At 38.3% G+C, this 20894-nt stretch overlaps 1 protein-coding gene across 1 annotated transcript in view; it reads right to left on the reverse strand.

The window, feature by feature from the left end:
- Positions 1–170: 170 nt before the first annotated feature.
- The window catches only part of LOC309639919 (uncharacterized protein C18orf63), a 49908-nt gene continuing 29184 nt past the window's right edge, over positions 171–20894 (reverse strand). The window contains 1 exon segment of the mRNA XM_082417812.1: positions 171–20752. Within this exon segment, the coding sequence (XP_082273938.1) occupies positions 20696–20752 (57 nt within the window). The 3' untranslated portion in view covers positions 171–20695.

The raw sequence follows: 20894 nt of genomic DNA on the forward strand, positions 1-20894 counted from the left end.
ATGGTTATCTGAGCCCAGAATTTGAACGCGTTCCCAACCTCTTTGTATTTGGTCGTTGATTAATATTTTACTGGCATTGCCTTGTGCGTGCCTACATCTTTATATCTAACATCTTATTTGTAATTCCAATTAACAGGAAAGATATTACTATTCTTTATTACTATTCTATTTCTGTTTTGTAGCTACGTTCATTTGTACCCTTTTTTTAGATTCCACATATAAGCGAGATCATATATTTGCCTTTCTCTGACTTACTTCACTCAGTATGACAGTCTCTAGGTCCATCAGTATTGCTGCAAATGGCATTATTTAGTTCTTTTTATGGTTGAGAAAGCTCCATCTATTTTTTAAAATAACAAGAATTGTCTTTTCCCTAACAATTCATGTTTATTATGGACAATTTGGACATTTAAAAATGTATGTAAATAAAGGGTTCACCCCCAAACAATACACAAAGTAACCACTGGTAATGTTCTAATGCATTACCTTTCAGAAGTTTTTGTACATGTAACACAGATGTGTATTTTCCTTTTTAAAATTCGAGTGTATGTTTTTGTATATTATGTTTGTCTATATAAAATAGGACCCCCCAAAGTGATTTTTACAACCTTGCATTTGGTGGATATGCTGTAACTTTTAAAAAATAGATCTTTATTGGAGTATAATTGCTTCACAATACCTTGTTAGTTTCTGTTGCACACCAAAGTGAGTCAGCCATATGCATACACATGTCCCCATATCCCCTCCCTCTTGAGCCTCCCTCCCACCCTCCCTATCCCACCCCTCTAGGTCATCACAAAGCACCGAGCTGATCTCCCTGTGCTATGCTGCTGCTTCCCACTAGCTAACGATTTTCCATTTGGTAGTGTATATATGTTGATGCTACTCTCACTTTGCCCCAGCTTTGCCCTTCCACCCCATGTCATCAAGTCCATTCTTTATATCTACCTCTTTATTCCTGCCCTGCAACTAGGTTCATCAGTACCATTTTTTTTTTTTTTTTAGATTCCATATATATGCGTTAGCATACGGTATTTGTTTTTCTCTTTCTGACTTACTTCATTCTGTATGACAGACTCTAGATCCATCCACCTCACTACAAATAATTCAATTTCGTTTCTTTTTATGGCTGAGTAATATTCCATTGTATATATGTGCCACATCTTCTTCATCCATTCATCTGTTGATGGACATCTAGGTTGGTTCTATGTCCTGGCTATTGTAAATAGTGCTTCAGTGAACATTGTGGTGCATGTTTCTTTTTGAATTATGGTTTTCTCAGGGTATATACCCAGCGGTGGGATTGCTGGGTCATACGGTAGTTCTATTTTTAGTTTTATAAGGAACCTCCATACTGTTTTCCATAGTGGTTGTATCAATTTACATTCCCACCAACAGTGTAGGAGGGTTCCCTTTTCACCACACCCTTTCCAGCATTTATTGTTTCTAGCTTTTTTTAAAATGGCCATTCTGACCAGCATGAGGTGACACCTCATTGTAGTTTTGATTTGCATTTCTCTAATAATTAGTGATGTTGAGCATCTTTTCATGTGCCTCTTGGCCATCTGTATGTCTTCCTTGGTGTAATGTCTATTTAGGTCTTCTGCCCATTTTTAAACTGGATTGTTTGTTTTTTTGATATTGAGCTCCATGAACTGTTTGTATATTTTGGAGATTAATCCTTGGTCTGTTGTTTCATTTGCAAATATTTTCTCCCATTCTGAGGGTTGTCTTTTCGTCTTGTTTATGGTTTCCTTTGCTGTGCAAAAGCTTTGAAGTTTAATTTAGTCCCATTTGTTTATTTTTGTTATTATTTCTGTTACTCTAGGAGGTGGGTCAAAAAAGGTCTTGCTGTGATTTATGTCATAGAGTGTTCTGCCTATGTTTTCCTCTAAGAGTTTTGTAGTGTCTGGCCTTACATTTAAGTCTGTAATCCATTTGGAGTTTATTTTTGTGTATGGTGTTAGGGAGTGTTCTAATTTCATTCTTTTAGAAGTAGCTGTCCAGTTTTCCCAGCACCACTTATTGAAGAGGCTGTCTTTTCTCCATTGTATGTTCTTGCCTCCTTTGTCATTAATTAGGTGCCCATATGTGTGTGTGTTTTATCTCTGGGCATTCTATCCTGTACCATTGATCTATATTTCTGTTTTTGTGCCAGTACCATACTGTCTTGATTACTGTAGCTGTGTGGTACAGTCTGAAGTTGGGGAGCCTGATTCCTCCAACTCCGTTTTTCTTTCTCAAGATTGCTTTGGCTATTCAGTCTTTTGTGTTTCCATACAAATTGTAAGATTTTTTGTTCTAATTCTGTGAAGAATGCCATTGGTAGTTTGATAGGGATTGCATTGAATCTGTAGGTTGCTTTGGGTAGTATAGTCATTTTGACAATATTGATTCTTCCAATCCAAGAACATGATATATTTCTCCATCTGTTTATGTCATCTTTGATTTCTTTCATCAGTGTTTTATAGTTTTCTGAGTACAAGTCTTAAGCCCTCCTTAGGCAGGTTTATTCCTAGGTATTTTATTCTGTTTGCTGCAGTGGTAAATGGGAGTGTTTCCTTAATATCTCTTTCTGATTTTTTGTTGTTGGTGTATAGGAATGCCAGAGATTTCTGTGCATTAATTTTGTATCCTGCAACCTTACCAAGTTCATTGATTAGTTCTGGTAGTTTTCTGGTGGTGTCTTTAGGATTTTCTATATATAGTATCATGTCATCAGCAAATAGTGACAGTTTTACTTCTTTTCCAATTTGTATTCCTTTTATTTCTTTTTCTTCTCTGACTGCTGTGGCTAGGACTTCCAAAACTATGTTGAATAAGAGTGGCAAGAGTGGACATCCTTGTCTTGTTCCTGACCCTAGTGGAAATGCTTTCAGTTTTTCACCATTGAGTATGATGCTTGCTGTGGGTTTGTCATATATGGCCTTTATTACGTTGAGGTAGGTTCCCTCTATGCCCATTTTCTGGAGAGTTTTTATCATAAATGGGTGTTGAATTTTGTCAAAAGCTTTTTCTGCATCTATTGAGATGATCATATGGTTTTTATTCCTTAATTTGTTAATGTGGTGTATCACATTGACTGATTTGTGCATACTGAAGAATCCTTGCATCCCTGGTATAAATCCCACTTGATCATGGTGTATGATCCTTTTAATGTGCTGTTGGATTCTGTTTGCTAGTATTTTGTTCAGGATTTTTGCATCTATGTTCATCAGTGATATTGGTGTATAATTTTCTTTTTTTTTGTGATATCTTTTTTCTGGTTTTGGTATCAGGGTGATGGTGGCTTTGTAGAATGAATTTGGGAGTGTTTCTCTCTCTGCAATTTTTTGGAAGAGTTTGAGAAGGATCGGTGTTAGCTCTTTTCCAAATGTTTGGTAGAATTCGCCTATGAAGCCATCTGGTCCTGCACTTTTGTTTGTTGGAAGATTTTTAATTACAGTTTCAATTTCATTACTTGTGATAGGTCTGTTTATATTTTCTAATTCTTCCTGGTTCAGTCTTGGAAAATTGTACCCTTCCAAGAATTTGTCCATTTCTTCGTGGTTGTCCATTTTATTGGCATATAGTTGTTTGTAGTAGTCTCTTATAATCCTTTGTATTTCTGCAGTGTCAGTTGTGATTTCTCCTTTTTCATTTCTAAGTTTATTGATTTGCATCCTCTCCCTTTTTTTCTTGATGAGTCTGGTTAAGGGTTTGTCAATTTTGTTTATCTTCTCAAAGAACTAGCTTTTAGTTTTATTGATCTTTGCTATTGTTTTCTTCGTTTCTATTTCATTTATTTCTGCTCTGATCTTTGTGATTTCTTTCCTTCCATTGACTTTGGGTTTTCTTTGTTCTTCGTTCTCTAGTTGTTTTAAGTGTAGAGTTAGATTATTTATTTGAGATTTTTCTTGTTTCTTAAGGTGAGATTGAATTGCTATAAACTTCCCTCTTAGAACTGCTTTTGCTGTGTCCCATAGGTTTTGGGTCATCGTGTTTTTGTTGTCATTTGTTTCTATATTTTTAAATTTCTTTTTTGATTTCTTCAGTGATTTCTTGGTTATTTAGTAGCACACTGTTTAGCCTCCATGTATTTGTGTTTTTTACAGTTTTCTTCCTGTAATTGATTTCCAATCTCATAGCATTGTGGTCATAAAAGATGCTTGTTATGATTTCAATTTTCTTAAATTTTCCAAGGCTTGATTTGTGACCCAAGATGTGATCTATCCTGGAGAATGTTCCATGTGCACTTGAGAAGTGTATTCTGCCACTTTTGGATGGAATGTTCCATAAATATCTATTAGAGCTATCTGGTCTATTGTGTCATTTAAAGCATGTGTTTCCTTATTTATTTTCTGTTTGGATGATCTGTCTGTTGGTGAAAGTGGGGTGTTAAAAGTCCCTTACTATTACTCTGTTACTGTGGATTTCTCCTTTCATGGTTGTTAGTATTTGCCTTATGTATTGAGGTGCTCCTATGTTGGGTGCATAAACATTCATAATTGTTTTATCTTCTTCTTGGATTGATCCTTTGATCATTACGTAGTGTCCCTCCTTATCGCTTGTAACAGTCTTTATTTTAAAGTCTATTTTATCTGGTATGAGTATTGCTACTCCAGCTTTCTTTTGATTTCCATTTGCATGGAATATCTTTTTCCATCCCTCCACTTTCAGTCTGTATGTGTCCCTAGGTCTGAAGCGGGTCTCTTGTAGACAGCATATATATGGATGGGTCTTGTTTTTGTATCCATTCAGCCAGTCTGTGTCTTTTGGTTGGGGCATTTAATCTATTTACATTCAAGGTTATTATCGATATGTATGTCCCTATTACCATTTTCTTACTTGTTTTGGGTTTGTTTTTGTGGGTCTTTTTCTTCTTTTGTGTTTACGCTTAGAGAAGTTTCTTTAGCGTTTGTTGTAAAGCTTGTTTGGTGGTGCTGAATTCTCTTAGCTTTTGTCTGAAAAGCTTTGACTTCTCTATCGAATCTGAATGAGATCCTTGCTGGATAGAGTAATCTTGGTTGTAGATTTTTCTCTTTCATCACTTTAAGTATATCCTGCCACTCTCTTCTGGCCTGCAGAGTTTCCACTGAAAAATCAGCTGATAACCTTATGGAGATTCCTTTGTATGTTATTTTTTGTTTTTCCCTTGCTGCTTTTAATATTTTTTCTTTGAATTTAATTTTTGTTAGTTTGATTGATATATGTCTTGGTGTGTTTTTCCTAGGGTTTATCCTGTATGGGACTCTCTGTGCTTCCTGGACTTGGGTGACTATTTCCTTTCCCATGTTAAGGAAGTTTTCCACTATAATCTCTTCAGATATTTTCTCAGACCCTTTCTTTTTCTCTTCTTCTTCTGGTACCCCTGTAATTTGAATGTTGAAGCGTTTAGTGTGGTCCCAGAGGTCTCTGAGATTGTTTTCAATTCTTTTCATTCTTTTTTCTTTATTCTGCTCCTCAGCAGTTATTTCCACCATTTTGTCTTCCAGCTCACTTATTCGTTCTTCTGCCTCCATTATTCTGTTATTGATTCCTTCTAGTGTATTTTTCATTTCAGTTATTGTGTTGTTCATCTCTGTTTGTTTGTTCTTTGGTTCTTCTAGATCTTTGTTAAACTTTTCTTGTATTTCCTCAATCTGTGCTTCCATTCTATTTCTGAGATTCTGGATCATGTTTACTATGATTACTCTGAATTCTTTTGCAGGTAGATTGCCTACTTCCTCTTCATTTATTTGGTCTTGTAGGTTTTTACCTTGCTCCTTCATCTGTGACATATATTTTTGTTTTTGTTTTTGTTTTGTTTTTTAATGAGTGGGATTGTGTTCTTGTTTTACTGGTTGTTTGGCCTGAGGCTTCCAACAGTGAAGTTTGTAGGCTATTGTGTAGAGCTGGGTCTTGGCACTGAGATGAGGAACTCTACGAGACCTCACTCTGAGGAATATTCCCTGGGGTCTGAGGTTCTCTGTTAGTCCAGTGGTTCAGACTTGGAGCTCCCACTGCAGAAGCTTCCCCCCAACCCTGGGCTTGCAAATCAACATCCCACAAGCTACGTGGGGTGGCAAAAAAAAACCCAAAATAACAAAGTAAAAAATAAAATTAGACCAGGAAACTAACAGATATGTTAGAAAGAATGTAAAAATAAAAATAGAGATGAATCAACAACTGGAAGGTACCTTAGTACCACAATAGTAAAAAAGAGGAGGGAAAGGAAAAAGAATAGGGGGGTGGGAAGGCCTTGGCTGTGCAGTGTGGGACCTAAGCAAGGGTGGGGTTTGGATGGTGGGCGGGGCCAATGCTCAGGACCCACAGGGCTGGAAAAGGCCCTGGGGACTGTGGGGGGTGGGGCTTAGGCTCAAGGAACAGAAGGGGCCCAGGCGTGCCCCCCACCCCTGGTCTCAAAGGGCAGGAGACCTCACCTGGGAGCCTAGCAGGCTTCCTGGGCTCCAGTGGGCAGGGCAAACGCCCTCCTCTCCTCTCCTGCTCCTCTGGTCTGGGAGGGCCCCTCCCGCCTGCCTCTCCTGATCTCCCCAGCCTCCCTCCTATGCCCACAGGACACAGACGGCCTGGAGGGGGCTCTGGATTGCAGGGGTCCGGCCTGGGAGGTCAGCATGTTCCCTGGGCCCCAGTTGGCAGGGCAATCGCCCTCTGCTCCTCTCCTGCTCTTCCCAGAGAGTCCCTCCCATCTGCCTCTCCTGATCTCCCTGGCCTCAGGGGCGCTGATCTTGTCTGGCCTCCACATCTCTTCCTCCCTCGGTCCCCCTACATCCCACTTTGGGGTTCCTCCCGTCTCCTTGGGGGTCAGAGTCCCCTACCAGTGGCCGGCAGGTGCTCTAGTTGTGGGGAGATGCTAACTCCATCTCTTCCCACACGGTCATTTGACTCCTCCCCTCTATGCTGTAACTTTTAAGAAAGGAGTCTCCTATTGTTGAGCATGTAGGTTGTTTCCCAGTTTTTTCTGTTAAAAATTACTCCATAAAGAGCATACTCAATATAAATCTTCGTGAGCACCTCTGCTCGAATCACAGGTCTGCTCCTCCTCTTGTGTTTGGATCCTCTGTGACTTTCTTAAGGGCTCCCTCCTGCTATAGCCACCCTGCCATCAGCATCTCTCTCTCTCTAGAGAATTCTTACCATTAGCATGCAAACGTTCTCTAACATCTTCCATCTTCAACAAACAAAAGCCCCCCTCCCACCTGATACCACTCTCCAGCTCCCACCTCTTTTTTCCTTCCCTTCATTGATCTAGTCCCCATATTCGATCTTGGTCACACTCTCCACTTCCTTACCTCATGTTCACTTACACCCACTCTGGTCAGGTATCATCCCTCCACTCAGGTAAAAAAGCTTTTTCCAAGGACACCGTCTGTCTTTGTCTGTCTGTCCATTTCTCTGTCCTCATCTTATCTGACCTTTGGCAACATTCCTTCCAGAAACAGTCTCATCTCTTGGCTTCCATAATACCTTTATGGCTTTCTTCCTGCTTCCCCATCCTTTGCTGGCTCTCCTCCCTCAGCTTGTCCAAAAACTGTTGGGGGTACCTCAGGGCTATATCTTGGCCCTCTTCCCTTCTTCCCCTCATCTGGGCAATCCTACTCTATCCCAGGGATATGCTGATGACTCCAAACTTACCTTTCCAGGCCAGACCTTTCTACAGATTTATAGATCTAACTGCCTACCGGCTACTCCCCCTGGATGTCTATTGGGCATCTCAAACCTAACACTGCCAAAACAAAAACATTTATTTTCTCCATCTCTCCAAAATACCTCTGTCCTTCCCCTAGCCCTCTGTGTCTCAGTAACTCCTATGACTAGTCACCTTGTTTTGCAAGGTAAAAATGTTGGATTCCAGCTACATTGCTCTCTTTTTCTCACCCTTCATATCCAACCCACCTATCTCCAAAATATTTCTGAGTTCAGTCAAGTCTCTCCATCTCCAATACCTCTTTTCTTATCTAAGCCTTCACCATGCCTTGCCAGGAGGACCTCAGCAGCCTCTTCATTGCTCTCCAGGCCTTATGTCTTGTCCCTATTATAACCTGTTTTCCACACATCACCCAAAGAGGCCTCATTACCAGCTTCCCATTGCATCTTCCTTGACACGATATCTAAATTATCTGGCTTCTGCTACCTTTTAGATGTCACCTCTTACCACTCTCCCACGGGTTCCTAATGCTCTAGTCACTTGGGCCTTCTTGCTCTCCCTCTAGCATTCCAAGACTTCTCACCCTAGAACCTTTGCATGTTGTTCCTTCTCCTTGGAACATTCTTCTGCTCATCTTCACATGACTGCCTCCTTCCAGGACTCAGCTCAAACGTCACTTTTCCAATGATTGGCTCTCCCTTCATATATCAACTCCAGAGTTGAGAAACTTGTACATATGCAAATCACACACAAAACAAATCAAAACAAACAAACAAAAATGCCAACTGGAAACAATCCAAAGTTCATCAACAGTAGAATGGATAAATGATGGTACGTTCAAACAGTGAGATAGTATATAGAAAAAAAAATGAATAAGCAAACACTAGAGCATTGACGTGGTTGAACCTCAAAACAATGTTGAATGAAAGAAAAGCATGAGAATGATTAACAAACCATTCAAGAGCATAGTTACTTCTCTGGGAGCAGGAAGTGAATGAGATCGGGAAGAGGCACTTAGGAAGCTTCTGAGGTACTGAATTGCACATATATACTTTATAAGCTCTTTTGAATCTATGGTATTTTTCACAATGAGAAGTTCTGTTTTGGTTTTTTTTTTAAGAGCAAGATGGGACTAGAAAGCAACATAATTATTTTTTCCTCATAATTATAATAATAATGTGAACTACATTTACACCTTGTATCTCGGTTCCCCCACTGTCACGTGAAGGAACTGGACCAAGATCTCTTTCTGATCTTATGTTCTGTCATTCAGCAAAGAGCAGGCAGATTTGAAGGAACCTTGAGAGGACCTCTAGTCTATCTCCATATTCTCCAGAAGAATTACCAGTTAATTAAAGCCAGTCCAGGCAAAAGTGACCCAATTTGATTTAGAAATCCTACTCTCCTCTTCCCAGGAAGAAATTACACAGCCTTGTTATATAATCAACTTTGAATGTCTGAAAATTCTTCCTTCTGAGTTACGCAGATGCTCTATGCTTTGGGGCCTCTTTTCAAACGAGATAATACATCCAAAGTTGAAAAGTCTTGGGAGACTAAGTCTAAATAGAGCTGCCTGTTAGAAACGTCATGGTCCCCAACATCCAGATGGATCTCCATACCCCTTCCTAGAGCACAGAGCAGGGCGGAGATGCCACAGGTCGTATGCATGTGTAGAGAGGGGAGCAGCTAGAAATGTTGGGCTAATGCTCTCCTTGGCCAAATAAAATCTTCATCACATTGACAGTGCAAATACAATACTCAGTGATCTCTCAAAGAATAACCAGCTGTTGTGTGTTAATGTTCCTATATGGAAGGGAAACTCAACACCGTATGTTTCAATGTAAGTATTCTGTGATAATGTAGAGCAAGCATTGTGTTTCTTATAGCCCCCAGAATTGAACTGCATTTGAAATCAGGTTAACTAAAGCTGAATTTAATCACTGTGCAACCCGATTGGGTATATGCAACCTGGGGTATTGAATATGCTACTTTATGTTGTTTTTATTCTCAATTTCATCTAGTTATTTCCTTAGGAACCGCAGAGCAATAGTAGGCAGCAAGGTAATGAAATGTGGTAAATCTGGTTAAAGAAAAATATGACTAAAAATACTTCGTTTCATCTCAGCAGCCCCACATATATCGTGCCTTTCTTTAGTTTACAAAGTACTAAAACTAGTTCTTAGAAAAGGCAGGCTGTATTTATTGCTCTAGGAAACAGAGCTTGCTCAATTTTATAACATATAAAAGTTCTTTGTTTTATAGATATGCCATAAAAGCCTAGGTGATAATCATTAACTACCTTTTATAGGGGTGCCAAAGCAGGCTCTATGAACGTGGGGATCTTCTGAGGTGGTAGAACGCATGGGCTCGGGTGGGCGTCGATGGCTCTGCAGTCCTATGGCTTCAGCATCTACAAAGCAATTGCATGGGCTGGGTAAGGTCAGCAGGGAAATCTCTTAACACCAGCTGGACTCTGGAAGCCTTGATCGTGACCTCTGAGGAGACTAGCTTTTCTGCTGATAACTATTTACACTGGTTTCTCAAATAGTTCTCAGAGCAGTAAACTGGGAAGACTTCTGGGTGCTGGCCCAAACCAATTAAGAGTGATTTTCAAGGGAAACAGAGGAGAAGGGGGAAGGAGCTCCCCTCCTACACACCTTGGACCTTGAAGGGCTTTTTCAAACTTATAAGCTCCATGCATCACCTCTAAACCCTCACCCTCCACCTTGATATGCACTGAGTGAAATGAGAAATGTTCCTAAAGGGGGTGAGTTTACATGGGAGCAGTGAAGGAGAGAAAAGACTGAGAATGACTAGTTGAAGAAAGGTTTGTACCTCGGGCAAATGAGCGTGCAAGTGCTTGTAAGACTCAAGAGCAGTGTGTACCTTAAAGGACTATTGTGAAGGAAAATGAATTATTACTGTAAAGCATTTAGACTGTTGCCTGATACACAAAGAGTGTTCAGTGTATGTTACAAGTCTTCTAACTGCAGTCTGTTACCATCCAAAAACAAACTCATCAAGCACCTCCAAGGAAGAAAATGCTAAGTGAACTGCTGCATCCTAGCAGGTCTAACGAAAACTAGTTCCATGAAATCCTTTTTACAGGTGGCAGCATCACTTATACTGCATTCAATGACAATAAAACATTTTTTACTCCAAAATAAAAATCTTTTCATTATAAAACACCTATTTAAAAATTCAAACAATTCAGACATGTATAAAATAGAAAGCAAAAATCACCTGTATTTCACCCTTTCTCCAAAGAAAACTATTTTTAATAGTTAAGCATGTATTTCTCCATTTTCTATGACTATACACACTTAACAAAGTAAAAATCAGTTCATATCACATACAGTTTTGCAACTTGCATTTCCACTTATCATGGGCATAGTTTTTAATAGTGTGTAGGGATCCATTATAAGGACACAATACTGTTTTGATGGGTATCTGTAGTGTTTCCAATTTTTTTACCATCTAAAACAATGTTAGCAACCATGTATATACATAGTTGATTTCTTATCCAGTGATTCTGTCAGCATAAACCTCTAGAAATTGAATTGTTGGATGGAAAAGCATGAAGAAATATCCTAACCCCACATCGTTCTAGGCAGGAAAAGGTGAGCCTCATAGGACTAAACAACCTTGTGACCCCACAATTCATGCTGCATTCTGTTGCCCTTTGCCCTCACTGCACATCCCCACAACCCCCCATAAAGCCCCTCATTCTGCTTTCAAGCCATTGTTACATTCTGAGAGCCCTGGGCGTCCACCATCCTTCAGAGAACTGTCAGAATGCAATTGTTATGAACTACAGCCCCATTTTACTACCTTACAGCCCCAAAGGTAAGACCCTTCAGGCTTCTACACTGTGTGAGGGTTTTTTTTTTTTTTTTTGGTATTATTTTTCGCAAAATAAAACACACACACACCGCATGAAATATAACCCACACATTGAAAAGTGCATAAACATACAGGTACAGTTTAATGAATAATTATAAAGTCAATGCTTATATAACTAGCACCCAGGACAAGAAGTAAAATGAATACTACCACTGTTCCAGAAGAACCTCCCTACCATCCCTATCATCTACCTGCCCCAGTCATAATTCCTTCCCTCCCTCATAAGGCACTACTATACTGGATTTTTAAACAATGTCTTGCCTTTGTTTATAATTTTAACACTTATATATGCATCCTTAAACAGGATGGTTGAATCTGTCCTGTTTTTGGACTACGCATGAATGGAAGCTCATTCACGTCTTGCTTTTTTATGTTTGTAAGATTCATAATGGCCACTTAGATTGTGTTCAAGCTATTATAAACAGTGACAGTATGAAATCGTATATGTATCGGCCCATTTCTGGACTCTGTTCCAGTGGTTTGTTAATCTGCATACCAATACCGTATTGGCTATTTTTTCAAAAATTAATTAATTTATGTTTTGCTGTGTTGGATCTTCATTGCTGCACACGGGCTTTCTCTAGTTGCAGTGAGCGGGGGCTGCTTTCGTTGCGGTGTGCGAGCTACTCATTGCGGTGGCTTCTCTTGTGGAGCACGGGCTCTAGGGGCACAGGGCTCAGTAGTTGTGGCTTGCGCGCTCTAGAGCGCGGGCTCTAGAGCACAGGCTCAGTAGTTGTGGTGCACGGGCTCAGTTGCTCCGCCACATGTGGGATCTTCCCAGACCAGGGCTCGCACCCGTGACCCCTGCATTCGCAGGCGGATTCTTAACCACTGCGCCACCAGGGAGGTCCCCCATTTTGTTTTAATTATTACAGCTCTGTATAAATCTTGCTATCTGGAGAGCAAGTTCTCCCTTCTTGTTTTTCTCTAAGAGCCTTTGTTTATTCTTGCCTTTGCATTCCCGTATCAATTTTACAATAAGCTTATCAAGTTTTAAAACAAACATGTTGAAATTTGGAACAAAATCGCATTCAATCTTTCCATTATTGAGTTCCAATCTATGAACATGACAGTTCTCCATTTACTTGGATATTCTTTAATATAATTCAATAAAGTTTAGTTTTCTCCCTAAAGGTTTTGGTATTTCTGATAATTTTATATTTCTGGTATTATTTTAAACTAAATTCTTGGTTTGAGGTTTCTTGGATCACCTTGGTGATATAAATTTGGGCAGAAATCCACTGGGGGCCCCTTTACAGGGATGTTTTTCTGCCTACTCCTCTCCCACTAAGGTGGTGCACCCTGGTGGCTTGCTGGGGGTGAAGAGAATGGAGCTAGTTACTGGCGGCTTACCTTTGCCATGGGCACAGGCTTCAGGATCCCGGCAAAGTGTGTGTGCTGCAGGGTGTGGTGGGCACCTCCAGTTAGGCTTTGCGTCTTTGCAGGCTCTGGACTTTTACATTTCTGTTCCCCTCACTCCTCAACGGCATCAAAACAGCTTAGTTTCAGCTCTGGATTATCATATATCTTATAAGCAAAAGTGCTTTTGAATACTCTGTTTACTTTTCTGGTTTTTTCTTAGTGTTTAGACTGTAATTCCTTATGTCATTTTGGTTCTTGGATGTTTTCATGAACTTTAAAAAATTCATCCAGCATTATTAGTTGCTTTCCATGAGAGGGTTAGTTTGAATAACCTAGCTTGCCATTATCAAAAACAGGAACTCCAGAAAGGAAGCTAGTTTTCAAATTCTGATTCAGACTAAAACAAGCATTTACCAAGTTGAGAACCAAAGGGAAATGAGGGTAGTGAGGCTGTCTTTGCTTCATAAAAGTCCCATATTTATTTCCTTTTTTCAGTATAGCAGTATTGGTAAGGAGCAGGGCTAGAAATGAATTTGAAAAAGACAATTTATATAAAATCTTTACTCTTAGCAATAAAACCTTATAATGGTTGAAACAGCATGTTTATAAAATTCCATTATGTCATACATCTTAGCTAAATGATTATACTGACATATGTTCCCCCTACATGCAGACCCAGGATTTTATCTTAAAGCAGCTTAACTCATGTTCTTCAGAGATTTAAATATTTTATTCCAAAACTATTTTAATGATCAGATAAGTACATATATAATAAACCACAGAGCCCATTATGTTTTGCCAGATTTCTCCTTGAATATGACTGCAGATTTCTGCTTTTTATACAGGAATGTAGGGTACCAAATGTAAATAATTCCTATTGATCCTCTGGAAAAAAGCTAGTGGAACAAAATATTAAAATATTACTTGCATACTATACATAATTTCTTTCATCTTTGAATGTTAACAGTAAAACATTCCTTGAATATTTAAATTCAGAAATTTAATAAATATAAAGTAGCAAGGATGATCTCTGTGGAATACAATAAAACATTAATGCATTTTATTTTTTGTAGAAACTAGGAAAAGTTTCACTGGCAGAAAACATATGACAGATACATGTAATATTAAAAAAAATCAATCATGAGCATTCTTAAAAAAACAAGCTGATAAACTAAGATGATCAACTGTTTATGAGTTTTCTGTTAATATTTAGTGGTAGCAGTTTTCAGAAATTTTACAAATCATAGATGAAAAGCTTAAAATTGAAAAATCCTATTCATTTGTTATATTCTCAGCGTTTCTTTTTTTTTCTGGTTATTTTGAAGTGTTTGTACTTTTGTTTCAGATCACAAATGTTCCTTTGATCTTGCCATCTCTTCCAATGACCGTCCTCCCTTCACAGCCGAACTTCTCACAGAACACTCCAGCACTTGCTTCCTGCACACCTGACCATCCTCTGTGCTTCACCTTTGAACCGCAGCAGCCACTAGGGACCTCTGAGACCGAAGCCTTCTGCCTCTCAGGCCTCCTTCTCCTGGGCTTTTACTGACACCAATGTTGCCACCACACACCCTCCTTTTCCTTGGCTCTGGGACTCCACACCTCTGCTTTCTGACCTTATCCCGACTGCTTTTCTCTGCACCTTCTCCCACTCCCCCATTCCTTATGCGTCGATATCCTGTCCTCAAAATTGTCATTTGTGTTCTTCTCTTAGCTGCTTACACGCTCACACATGCCTTCAACTAACATTTCTATGTGGACTCCCCAGACACCATGTCCTGAATTTTAATCTAGTTGTCTACTGATTCAGTCCAACCCAGTTTATGATGGACGGAATCAGTCATCTTCCTGTTACGTCTTCCCTACCACTCCTTCATTTCTGTATTTTTAAAGGGGAATGCTCTTCTTGCATTAGTCAAGTTTGAAAATGCAGCTTCATCTCTGAGCCTACCTCGCCAGCATGTGCCATCCACAGCCAGTTTCCCTGACCAGCCATTTCTAGGTCTGTTAGTACTGTCTTATTCTCCATTCTCTGCTCCTTGGATTAGGTTTCTGGAATAGTCTCCAGATGATTTCTACATGCCTAAAACTCTCCTTGACCACCGTGGCCCAGTCTACACTCATTCTGGTCCCTGTATGAAGCATATGTTGACCACACCAGAATCAGTATTCACTGTTCCTTAAACACATGTAACCTCATCGGGCCTTTGTTTGTTTTAGTTCTTCTCTTTGGAATGTCCTTCTTACTGTTCCTCCCATGTCCCAAATGTGTCAGGCATAACCACTGTTTATCCTTCAAGGTCTCTGGGGTATTCAATGCCAGTGAGTAAAGGAAACAGAAAAATTGTGTCCAGAGATGTAAGATTACAGAGGCCATGGGAGAACAGTGTTTCAAGAAAGGGGTAATCACAGGATAATATTGTTAAGGAGTAAATGAAAATGAGTTAGAAAAGTCCACTGGTGACTATTCTCAAGTGAGCAGTCTACACTCATGATTTCCAATCCCCCCCTGTGTCCCCCTTCTCTCTTACACTCACCCAGTCAGGCTTTCACCTCCATCATGACACAGAAATTGTTTGTCAGAGTCATCAATGACCTCCATACTGTGAAATGGTCAATCCCCAGTCCTCCTCTTACTCCAAAGCCTGCTCCTTTTCATCTCAGTTGATAACAGTTCCATCCTCCCAAGTGATCAAGCCAAAAGCCCTGGAGCCCTTCTCAGCACCTCTTTCCCTCACATTCCTAATCCTGTGGACCTCAGCCTTCACAACATAACCAGAGTCAGCCACTTCCCATCTCCTCCTCTGCTACCAGCCACTTTCATCTTTGCCTGGATTCCTGCAACAGCCTCTCAGCAGGTCTCCCTGTTTCTTCTCCTGAACTCTCCTCTACCCCAGTCTAGTCTAAACACAGCAGTCAGAATGATGCTGCTGAAATCTAAGTCAGATGTGTCACCCCTCTGGTCCCAACTCCATTTCACTCAGGGTAAAAGTATGTGTTCTTGATCAGGTCATATCTCCTGGCTTCTTCTCTCCAGCCCATTTAACTCTAGCCACTCTGGGCTCCCTGATGTCTCCCTGAACATATAGGCTGTTCCTTACGCCTGGAGAGCTCATCCTTCAGATATTCATGTGGCTAACTCCCTCTCCTCCTGCATGTCTTTGCTCAAGGAAGCCTACCTAAACCATGTCTCTTACTTTGCTCTATTTTTCTTTTTTCCTACACTTGTCACTTTCTAATACATTATATAATTTATTTGTTATGTTTATTGTCTGTCTCTCCCTGCCAGTGTTCGCTGATATATCCCAAGCATCTACAATAGCTCTTGGCACATGCCAAATACTAAATAAATGTCTGTTGTATGAAAGAATGAAAGACTTTGAGAATAAAGGTTCTGTAAAGTGGTGAGAACCTAAAATAGTTTACGTGGGTCCAGCAGCAAATGCATGTGAAGAAATGGAACCATAGAGGTAAAAGAATTTGTAATTTATCTAAGCCTTTTCATTCCTATATAGTCACTCTGACATAGAAAAATACATCTATATGAAATAGTTTTTTTAATTAAAAATAAGACACTATGACACTATGTAGGATACAGCATAAATATTTTAAGCATCAATAGATAATGACCATGACATCTTTAAGCATTTATCAATACTGACCATTCTTAAGTATCAATAAATACCCAATACATTGTCAGTTCCAGCGTAACAGCAGATGATGAGCAATTTGAAAAAGAGAGCAAGAACTGGTTAGTGAACTGGTTAGTCAGATAAAAGCTAATCACTGACTAACCCGTATTTTTTACTTATTTGCTATGTAAGCAACAAATAAAATATAAATAATATATAATAATGTATAGTAATTATAGTAATATCTAATAAAATATAAATAAAAATAAATAGTAACACAGTAAGCAACAAATACTGTGAAATTTAAAATATGAAAGGTACAAAAAAAGCTTTTTTACATTTCTATGAAGGTGATTTTTAGCATTAATTTCAGCATACTCGGTTTTTAAATGCAATGGCTGACCTATACATAGGCAAAGAAAATCATTTGTTTATGGTTTTAAAATTGTAATGGTTCTAGAACTGACATACAATTGGAATGTGAAGAATGATTTGGGGGCAGGGTAAGGGGTATTCCACAATGCATATAAACTAAAACAAGGAACCAAAATCTTCTTTAAAATAAACCAAAATCTTCCAGTGAATTTGAGCACAACAGTTTGGTCTGGACTCTCGTCTCTGAACATGGAGTAGTAAATAATCAATCAATCAATTTATCTTTGCAGTAAATTTTATATATATATATATATATATATATATATATATACACACACACACATATATGTATATGTCTTTATATGTTATATGTGTATACATATTTGTTGGTAAATTTTCATTAGGATAAATATTGTAAGATGAAAAATAAACCTACTTTATATCAGAAAATAGACTGATTCTAACATAAGCAGACTTTGCCATATAAGTTAATATTTATCTAAAGAAGTGCTTTCCTAAAAATTCTAAGTTTTAGACACTAATGGAGTGGGGGAGGGGCTATCAAGATTATTTATATAAAGAATTGGAAGATACTACACTCTACTTAAGCATTGGATTTATCTTTTTAAATTATTTTGCTAAGTCTAGCAGTAAAATAAGTTTTTATTACCTGAGACATGATAACTGGACAGTAGCAGGAAGGCAGCCTAAAGCTACACAGAGCAGGAGGAAGACTGGTTTCAAGAATGAGTGCAGGCTATGGCCGACTGACCAAGTGACCAAATATATATCCTTATTAACAGCACCTTCATAAACAAATATTTTCACCACGCCCTCACAAACAAAGTGACATACTGTTTTTTACTGCAGTCTACTAGTTATCTATCATACTAGTTTCAGAATGAGAAAGGCACACTCAAAATAGGCTTTAAACCAGATGTAGTTCCTTATGCAAATGGTAAAATAATTATAAAATAGAGATAATTCTGGAAAATAGAAACTTTTTCAGTAAAGGTATACAGTAAATTAATAGGGCACAATTCCAAGAAAAAGAATTATATTTACAATTTTGAAGTAACGTTTGTATTCATTTTTGCGTTTAATTGGAGTCGTTTAGTGAAGTAGCAAAAGCAGTAAGTCACACTAAAAAAATCTAAGTTCAACTTATACTTGACTCTCTGCTGGCTCTTTTTTAATGAAGGATTACTTCAGTGGAATATTTATGAGGATTTTGGTTTCTTTAAATACCTTACCACAACAATTATATCACATTTTGCAAATCAAATATCTAAAATGTTTGAAAGCCAGAATAATACTAGTTAGGAGAGAAGCTCCATTTCTGTTTCCCTCTTTTTATATATTTGATAATTTATTTGTAATATGGACCAAATATCATTGTTGACATTTGTTTCAATACATTTATACTCCTATGTCTTTGCCAGGCACCCAGAATGGGTTTGCTGGAGAATAGACCACACGGCTGATTGCAGTCTTATTTCAGTAACCCAGTGTATAACCTACTACCTGGCACATAGCATAGGCTTAATAAATAAGGCTGAACAAATAAATCTCCCTCCAATATTTTGATTATATGATTGAAGGCTCTAGTTCTTCTGTGAAATAGATTTTATTTTTATTGAGGGCTTCCTGTTAGTTTGCATATTTACACTAAAATGAAAGTTAGTGAATCAATGAAGATATGGTAGACCCCCAAAATTTAATGCGTATATACACATTCTTTTTTTTCTTTAAAAATATGCTACACCTTATCTGTAAGAGATACACACTAAAGTATTTATGGATAAAACTATACGACATATTGAATTTGCTTTAAAATAGTATAGGAAAAAAAGTGTATCTGTGAGAAATAGATGAAACAGAGTGGCAAAATATTAATAATTGTTGAAGCAGGGTGATAGGTACTGAGAGGTTTTTTATACTATGCATGTTGTGTGGTTTGAAAATTTCAACAGTAAAAATAATTAATTCAAATACATTTCAATAATAAAAAGGCAAAATAAAGATATTTCCAACTAACACAACTACTATATAACTGGCATTTTGCAAAGATCTGTACTAGACTAATTATATGACGTTGTTATAGTGAAAGGTTGTGAATAACTTAAATGTCAATCAGTAGGGACAGTTAAATATAGGATATCCACATTGCAATGGAACACTATCCAACCATGAAGAAACCTGTTGAGTGATAAAAGAGTTTCCACAGCAGCGTATGGAGCCTGATTCCATGTTCACAGGAGTGTGTGTGTGTCCGTCCACTGTTCAGAGTGGTTATCTCTGCAAAGAGGAATTGCACGTGGTTTTTTGTTTTTGTTTTTTTACTTTTTTCTTGAAACTGTTTTGTATTATTTAACAATTTTAGAGGGGTATATATTAATTTATATTTGGGGGAAATTCTTTTCTATTATGATATCCTATGATTTTTCTCATTATGTTATTCTTTCTAGCTGATGGACAGATGTTTTAATTGTGTTAAAAACTGTGTTAGGTCTTAAGTAATTCAAAGTGGGAAAGTGCTATACTTCTAAAACAATATGAAATCTAGAGTAGATTTCATTCATTTTTAAAAATGAAAATAAAAAATTTTAAGGCATTCTAGCATATACATTTTTTCCTCAACCACCTACTGACTGCATATAGTAAGCCATCAAAAACTACATGAAACTTAACATTATAAAATATATGAAAATAGATTTAAGTATCTTTTGGTAATTCAAATCAGGCTGAAAACTCTATTAATTATAGAAATAAATAGCATTTGGAAAATAAAATAAGAAAATGCTTTGTAGTTTGTTCATAATAAATTCAAATTGAAAATATTCCGACAGTTCTATGCAAAAAAGTGTTTGTGGGTATTTCAGTAATATGTTTGTTAGATTAAACAGATGGCAGAACGGAATAAAATGCAATTTCCAGATGCGTGGTTTTGTGATTTCAGTGCTGTGGACTCAGTCTTATCAGCTAAATCTCAAGTTTAACTTTAGCGAGCACTGCAAAATTTTTTGGAGTAAACTTGAACTTAATGATTAACGTCTGAAACATTATTTAAGGTTAATTATCTTGGGTAAGAGTCCAAAAGGTAGGTGTTCTAATGGCTATGAAATCTTGTTATCTTTAGGCAGTTTGCGCCACGCCTTGTTCTTAGTCTGCAAAAACCCCAGAACAGAGTGGGTGGGAGCCAGTGATGGGACCTCTCTCTACCTCATCCTTCTTTAGGGGCCTTTACAACACGTTACAGATGCTGTGTACAGTCCTTAGTCAAGGATTGTACTGTCCCCACCATTTTCTATTTCCTTGCTGATTTTAAGGCTTCAAGGAATTAAAAGTAGCTCCTTTGGTACATGAGATAGGGGATCCCTAAACTTGGTAATTCCTATTTTGTTAATGTAATAAAAAATAAATCAGGGACATCCCTGGTGGCACAGTGTTTAAGAATACACCTGCCAATGCAGGGGACAAGGGTTTGATCCCTTGTCTGGGAAGATCCCACATGTGGTGGAGCAACTAAGCCCGCAAGCCACAACTACTGAGCCTGCACGCAACTACTACTTAAGCCTGCTCGCCTAGAGCCCGTGCTCCGCAATAAGAGAAGCCACCGCAATGAGAAGCCCGCACACCGCAACGAAGAGTAGCCCCCGCTCACCGCAACTAGAGAAAGCCTGCACGCAGCAACAAAGACCCAACACAGCCAAATAATAATCAATCAATCAATCAATCAATCAGAAGATATCACCTAAGTTACCTGGTGGATAGTTCCTTCTTTCACATCCATGTCCTAAGCTTTAGGAATGATGAGAGATTTCTTAGGTTTTGATTTTTCCAAGTTATGTATCTGTAACCAGATTAAAGAATCACATTTTGTTATAAATTAACTGTATATACTTGCAGTTGTGTTAGATATTGTTTCTTAATGTGTTTCTAGATGATCTTCGGCAAATCATTTAAATCGTTATTTAGGGGTTTTAAAGGTCTAT

The sequence above is a fragment of the Balaenoptera physalus genome (genome assembly GCF_965194825.1).
Source record: "Balaenoptera physalus genome assembly, chromosome: 12".
Classification (NCBI taxonomy): Eukaryota; Metazoa; Chordata; class Mammalia; order Artiodactyla; family Balaenopteridae; genus Balaenoptera; species Balaenoptera physalus.